At 41.6% G+C, this 7,901-nt stretch overlaps 2 protein-coding genes across 2 annotated transcripts; both read left to right on the forward strand.

Annotated features, from left to right (window-relative positions):
• Window positions 1-3,735: 3,735 nt before the first annotated feature.
• On the forward strand, window positions 3,736-4,098 carry LOC138020830 (uncharacterized). Its single transcript, XM_068867749.1, has one exon. The coding sequence runs from the start codon at window positions 3,736-3,738 to the stop codon at window positions 4,096-4,098; it is 363 nt and encodes a 120-aa protein (XP_068723850.1).
• An 86-nt stretch (window positions 4,099-4,184) lies between these two features.
• Window positions 4,185-4,613, forward strand: LOC138020832 (uncharacterized). The gene has a single exon (XM_068867750.1). The coding sequence runs from the start codon at window positions 4,185-4,187 to the stop codon at window positions 4,611-4,613; it is 429 nt and encodes a 142-aa protein (XP_068723851.1).
• Window positions 4,614-7,901: the final 3,288 nt, after the last annotated feature.

The following is a 7,901-nucleotide window of genomic DNA, read 5'->3' on the forward strand; positions in this document are numbered from 1 at the left end:
TCCTCACGGGACCATTAGAACCCAGAAATGACCAGCTGCCAACGTCAGTGGCTTCATAGCTCTGTTGGTTAGAGCATCGCACCGGAATCGCGAGGTCACGGGTTCAAACCCCGTTGAAGTCCTGATTTTTTCAGGCTTCTCTACGCAATTGCAAAAAATGCGTTCATAACTGCGAAGATCATAGCTTCACTTGATTTCATATCCGCAGTTCATATATGATTCATTTCATATACCATTTCATCATTAACGTAAATTTTATGCGGCATTTTTATCGAAATTCCAGAAGCTCCGCAAGGAAGCTCTTTGGGATAAACCCTCTATCTTAATCATCCTTATCGCTTGGAACCCATCAACTCTTCCTTTCTTTTTCTGGCATACAGGGACCTAAAAAAACAAGAAAACAATTGTAAAGTCAGCAACCGATGGATAGTGTTTGTAAGTCAATTGTGTATCGTCATCAATTATAATTTCACATAATTACGCGCGCATAACGAGAAAAACGATAATTGCCTAATTACTGTATCAGTGACCAATTGACACAGCTGTGACAAGATATTATCTGAAGGCCATCGGGTAAATATTCTCTCGTATTTCTTTCTATTATCTCAAGAACATAAATGGACAGTTTTGTATTACTTTGCAGATTTCGAACTACATACTACATATTGTATTGACTGATCAATGCCTCAACTATACGCTACGCTTCTGCTACCAAACAGAATAAAGTTATGTGAACCCGATAGCCTGTTGAATATTGGTACACACAGATACATTCGAAAACCGCGAGAATCCTCCAAGAATGGTAGTAGAAGCGAAGAGAGACGAAGCAAAGAGACTTAGGACCTCAGCCAAGGCACGATTCACAAGGAAACGACTACTCACACGCAGTACGTCAACGATCAAACCTTACACGAGCAGAAACGAGTCGAAGAATTTCACAAACAAGAATCAATGAGACTTGAACAAGAAAAACTCAGACGACTATTGGAACAATTTAGTATAAAAAAGACGTCCATATGGGAACTATCTTTGACACATTAGTGAAACACGCACACAACACGATGGAATCACAAAATAAAGACGTAAATGACCCCGAAGCTTTACGCAAAACCGAAAGAGATTTAGATATCGCGCTTACGGACTGTAAGACATTGAATAACACAATGTTCGAGCTACTTGACCACGAAAACGTCGAAAAGGAAATCGAATGGATTTGAGACATGCACGCGCGCCACCAAGAGATCAGTGGCCGTATCGAAGCACTCATCTCGGCTAAAAGAAACGATAACAAGACGAAAGACAAAGGCAATCCGCTACAACTCGAAAAAACCAAGATGCCGTCATTTCACGGAAATGTAAGAAATTATCCACAATTCAAAACAGACTTTGAAAGACAAGTCATGCCGTCAATTAATGCCGAGAACGCACCATATGTTCTCCGGTCATGTCTTGGAAGGGAACCAGCCGATACGGGAAAAAGCGTCGATGATGATATTAAAGCGATGTGGAAGAGACTGGACGAAAAATACGGCGATCCTGCAAAGGTCGTTGACATCGTAATGTGTGCAATCACAAAACATGAAACCTATTAGAGAAGGCGAAAACAAAAAATACGTCGAATTTATCAAACGTCATCGACGCGACGTGAAAAGAGAGTGGGCGAAACTGGTAAGCTCCGAAAACAGCCCATTCGATAAAAGAGACAAGTTTCCAAGTCTGTTACGATTTCTCCTTGAACAAAAACAAGCAACAGAATACGAAAACGCAGAACTACGCTCAAACAGCAACTTTCCAGTAAGGGGGCTCTCTCCATTACCTAGAGAAAAAGGATGACAAAGTCAGCATCCTAGAAGGACAAGGTACATCACGCTACAAGCGAAACAGATGCCTATACCATGAAGGTGCTAATCACTGGACTAATGAATGCAGACTATATCTCTCAAAACCAGTACAAGAAAGGAGTGACACATTAAAGGAAAAGGGAGCTCGCTGGTCCTGCTTAAAAAGGGGTCACAGAACTCAAGACTGTAGAGGCAAAAAACCATGTGGCGTTAACGACTGCAAACGGTTTCACCACAAAACACTACATGAAGAAAACAGGACAAAAAAATCGCCAAATAACATTGTTTCCGCAAGCGGTACCGCAAGTGTATGCAATAACGAAACTGAAACGTGTTTACTTCAAATACAGAAGATACCTACAAAGAATGGATTCGCAAACGTCTTATGGGACACGGGAGCGTCATTATGTTTTATCACAAACGCAAAAACAGGAGCTGAAAACCTCAAGGGTATCAAAACGCAACTGTCAATTATCAAAGTAGGCGGAGAAAGTGAAAACGTGGACACCTTTAAGAATAAGCTCCCACTTATTGACAAGCATGGCAAAACAGTCGTATTCAACGTTTACGGAATCGACAAGATAACCTCCCCCATTCCAGCAGTCGACATAAAAAAGATCTCTCTAAACTATTCAAAGACGTATACGAGGACGAATTAATAAGGCCCACCGGAGAGGTTGATACCTTAATAGGCTATGAATACGCAAACTTCCATCCTTTAAAGGAACAAAGGTCTGGACATCTACTTTTATTCAGAAATCAATTCGGACGATGTGTAGGTGGAACACACCCAGTACTCAAGGGAATCAACGAAAAGTCCCTCATTGGAACTATGCACGCCCATCACGTCAAGACAGTTGGTCGAGCACCGGGCTGTCAAGCGGGAGGTCGTGAGTTCAACTCCGGCCGCACCAACACTCAGGGTCTTTAAATAACTGAGGAGAAAGTGCTGCCTTTATAATTACATCTGCAAATGGCTAGACTCTCTAGTCTTCTCGGATAAGGACGATAAGCCGGAGGTCCCGTCTCAGAACCCGCACACTTGTCGCAAAGAGTAGAGCATGTAGTTCCCGGAGTTGTGGTCTGTCTTCTGTGGTATATCAAGGTTGGGAGGGTAAAAAGGGTGCACTTAATTTGGAGCCTCGCTCTATTGTGCGAGCCCCACCACAGTTGTGGCGAAAGTGGATAAATGAATAAAAATAGAGAATCTCGGGATACAATGTAAGCCCCGCTGCGGTGGGTGCAAGTGCGGTAGATGCTCACTCGGTAGCAACGCCTACACAATCAAGGAAGAAAGGGAGTCAGCATTAATTGAGAAAAATCTGAGTCATGACGCAAAAGATAGACCCTTTTGATCTCTCAGACAACAGAAGAGCAGCATTCGGCATGCTAATATCGACCAAAAAACGACTTTCTAAAAATAAGAAACACGCTGAAATCTAGCAACAACAGATACAGGACATGATAAATAGAGATGTAGCTCGCAAAATAACACGAGAAGAATTACAGACATACAAAGGACCTGCTCCCTACATTTCACATCACGAAGTGCTTAAGCCAGACTCCAAATCCATACCAGTGAGAATTGTCTTTAACAGCAGTGCCAATTACATAGGTCATGTACTAAACGAATATTGGGCTAAGGGACCTGACCTTTTAAACAGTCTACTAGGAATACTCATCAGATTTAGAGAGAATGAAATAGCATTCATCGGCGACATCAAGAAAATGTACCACACAGTCAGAACGGGAGTGATAGAACAACAAACACACCGCTTCCTCTGGTGGGATATGGATACAACTAGAGAACCAGACACATACGTTATTCAGAGGTTCCTGTGGAGATAAATCTTCTGGAACTATAGCAACTGCAGCACTTCGAAAAACAGCAGAGATGGCTAAAGAAATTTACCCGAAAGCATCTGAGCTACTCATCAACAATACATACATGGATGACATCATCAATAGCGTCGACAACGTTGAAACTGCCAAAAAGCTCACGAATGAGATGGAAACCATCTTGAGTAACGGAAACTTCAAAATAAAGGAATGGATATATTCACATGGCAATATTGCTCCAGACCAGGACCTCATACCAACAGACAAGAAAACGGCACACGAGAAAGTACTTGCTGTTGTATGGAATCCAATTAAGGATAATTTCTACTTCAAGGCAAGCTTAATGTCACACCCACAAGCACGAAACTACGCCCCAAACAAAATCAAGGGACGACTACTACTGCTTCCAAGACTCTAACGAAGAGGATCATTCTATCACAAGTCAATAGTGTTTATGATCCACTCGGATTAGCGAGTCCTCTGACCGTCAGGGCAAAGATTCTCATGAGACAATTGTGGATTCACAACCCAAAATTGGAATGGGATGATCCTATACCCGAAGATGATCACCAGAATTGGGATAACTTCTTCCAGGATCTAAGTGAGATGGAAAAGATTAAAGTAAATCGATGCACTAAACCTAAAGAAGCAACGGGAAATCCAATTCTCGTAATATTCAGGGACGGATCTAATGATGCATACGGCGCATGTGCTAATGCTAGACGGAGACTTTTTAATGGAGACCACGAAAACCGCCTCGCACCTTCCAAGAAACTATCAATCAACCGGATAGAGCTCTGTGGTGCGGTGTTAAATAAAAGATTAAAAACCACAATAACAGAACAATGCAGATACCGTTTCGAGAAATGTTATCACATCACTGACTCTCAAATCGTTCCCTCCATGATCCAAAAAGAATCCTCACAGATTTAATACCTTCGCCACAGTGCGTGTAGGAGAGATCCAAGAAGGAACCAATACGAAAGACTGGTACTGGACTGCAAAGCAAATTTAACTTAGCTGATTTGTTTAAGAGGAAGTAACCCAAACGATATCGACATAAACAGTAAATGGCAAAAGGGACCGGACTTCCTTAAACTACACGAATCTGAATGGCCAATAACGAAAACATAATCGGAACAAAAAATCCCTATCAAAACGATTAAACTGGAACTACCTTCACCAGCCGTCCAAACTAACCCAAAAGACACCCTTGCGTCGAGGATAAACAACGAGAAATATTCCAGTTACAAAAAATTGCTACGAGTTACTGACCGAATTTTGGCCATGTACAAGAAAGAACTGAAGCCAACATTTAAAAATGCAACACTAACGCTAACAGCAGATGATATCGACGATGCCGAACGTTTCTGGATTCTTGAATCACAAACTTCGATGCAAAAGGATATCCTATCGGGTAAATGCAAGCGGCTCAGCCCTCGCAAACGAGATGACGGAATTTACGTTGTTGGGGGACGTGCTAGAGGATGGGTGGAAATGAGTTATAACAAAAGCGAGATCATCTTACTACCATAAGGGCAAGATTTTCTCGTCTATATGCCGAGTACATACATTGTCGAGCTCATATGGGTGTGCTATCAACTGCAAGCAAAATACGAGCAAAATTCTGGATGGTCAAATTGCTGAAATTTTAGTGAAATCCATCAGAACAAACTGTGTAATATGCAAGAAATCGGACAAGAAATTGAACGAACAAATCATGGGAAAACTCACGACTGAAAGATTAAAACCTGCCGCGCATGGACCTACACAGCACTAGATCTATTTGGACCATTTAAGATAAAAGATGAAGTTAAAAAACGAACAACTGGGAAGGCATATGGAATTACTTTCAATTGCCTCGGTACAAGAGCTGTCCACATAGATATTTCTCCAGACTTTAGTACCGAAAAATTCTTACTGGTACTCCGCAGATTTGCATCTATAAGAGGCTATCCGTCCAAGATCTATTCAGACAATGGTTCCCAATTAGTAGCCGCAAGTGCGGAATTGAAGAAGATGGTGAAATATAAATTTAGACCAAAAGAGTTTACAGGAGTATGGATGCGTAGAAGGATTTCAACGGGTGTTCTCTTCAGCAGATGCACTTTGGCAAAACGGTGTCTCAGAAGCGTTGATAAAATCAACGAAAAGAGCCATAACGGCAGCTATCGGTGAAAGCATTCTGACATTTTCTGAATTAAAAACTGTGTTATGAGACTGCAAACTTACTTAATGAAAGACCGATTGGACGACATCTAACTTCCCCGGATGACAAGTACTTGTGCCCTAACGATCTTTTCCTAGGACGATCCACATCTAAAATACCTAGTGGACCGTTTACATACTCAGCCAATCCACGCCATCGATTTGAATTCGTTCAAATGGTTACAGACAACTTTTGCAAGAAATGGACAAGAGATTATTTTAAAAAGCCTGTTAATACAACAGAAATGGCATACTGCACATAGAAACTTAAAAGTATCAAAGACATTCGAAGGACAAGACGGCAAAGTACGCAAAGTTCAAGTACAGTATAAAAACCCAAAACCAGGAGAACCGGTAAAGGCAAAGGTAAAGGTACACCTTATTTAACGTCGGAAGTTCCTTTACTCTCTAGAGAGTATTTTCCCAGGAAGCCGACGGTGCGCTCATTTTACCCCCCTCCGTTTTAAGGGTATTTTAAGTGCTCCGTTTTAAGGGTAATTAAAGCTACGTAGGCTACACTGAAAGGAAAGAAGTCGAAACAAGGATGTGAGATCCGGGGATCAAACTCGGGACCTTATGCACCAAGGCCGCGCACTAACCGACTGTGCCACCCTTACTCCTTTAGGGGTATTTAAATACAGCGGAAGAGGTTACGCCACAATTGAGAGACCAGTTAACAAGTTGGTCGTTCTGTTACCCAATGATGAACATAGACTATCTGCATAGGCACATTCTATTACTGTAAACGAAAACATTAGTCTAACTCGCATTTGGCGGGGGGAGTGTATCGTCATTAATTATAATTTCACATAATTACGCGCGCATAACGTGACAAACGATAATTGCCTAATTACTGTATCACCGACCAATTGACACAGAAACAACTGTGATAAGACATTATCTGAAGGCCATCGGGTAAATATTCTCTCGTATTTCTTTCTGTTATCTCAAGAACATAAATGGACAGTTTTATATTACTTTGCAGATTTCGGGGTACACACTACATATTGTACTGACTGATCAATGCCTCAATTATACGCTACGCTTCCGCTACCAAACGGAATAAAGTTGTTTGAAACCGATAGCCTGTTGAATATTGGTACACACCAATACAAATTGTACACTTGCAAGAGATTTTATAAGGAAACATAAAGGTGTAATAGTTGAGGTCGATTTTAAGCCTAGTCGCTACACAACAAGAGGTTACACATTGAGAAAACTTAACCCAAATTTCTTTCAGTGTTTACGCGTAGTGCAGTACAGCCGGATATTGTGAACAATGAAAACAAGTTGTGAAGCAATCCTTAGTGGTCTTATGGCTTACCACCTTTAAGTTCGACCCCAGTCGCCATGAAGACATGTTGAATTTCTCAAACCCAAGACATGGATCTAATTTCAACGAGCCCGAAAAGTTTCTCGAGCGAGCGAACTCTGTTTCAAGATGAGCACGCAATGGACAAGAGGGCCTGGGGAAGAATAACGAATATGAGCGTTCAGTTTAAACGTTTTACATCTACCAGAGGTTGGTACTTAATCCTCGTGCATTTTTTCGAGAATATCACATCACAGTATAATGACAAAAGTCACTGAAATCCAAGTCACAAATCATCGAATGTGTGAAACAGTTGTTAACTGTGTCCCTAACTTGTTTCTGAAACTAGAAGAACTCTAACACGATGAACGCCCCAACATTTTCGCGGAAAGTGTGGTCTTGCGCGTTGACGCGCGCGCTTTGCACGATTCCTTCTTTGTTTTTAGCACTATTACGGATCATTGTTTTGGAATTAGTTTATAACGTTCCAGGTTAAACAAAGGAAATTCATAATGAGGAAACTGTATGACACGGTTGAACCACGTTAAAGCACACGTCTTATGTTTTCCCGTTTTACCATGGCGTGCGCATGAAATCCTGCACTGAAATCCCTTGAAGGGTTAAAAATTCTATTTGAGGCACACTGAAAAGCCTTTCCCCAACACCCTCTACCCCTCCCCCCCCTCCCCAATAACAATTTC

The sequence above is a fragment of the Montipora capricornis genome, chromosome 10 (assembly GCF_036669925.1).
Source record: "Montipora capricornis isolate CH-2021 chromosome 10, ASM3666992v2, whole genome shotgun sequence".
In the NCBI taxonomy this organism is placed as follows: Eukaryota; Metazoa; Cnidaria; class Anthozoa; order Scleractinia; family Acroporidae; genus Montipora; species Montipora capricornis.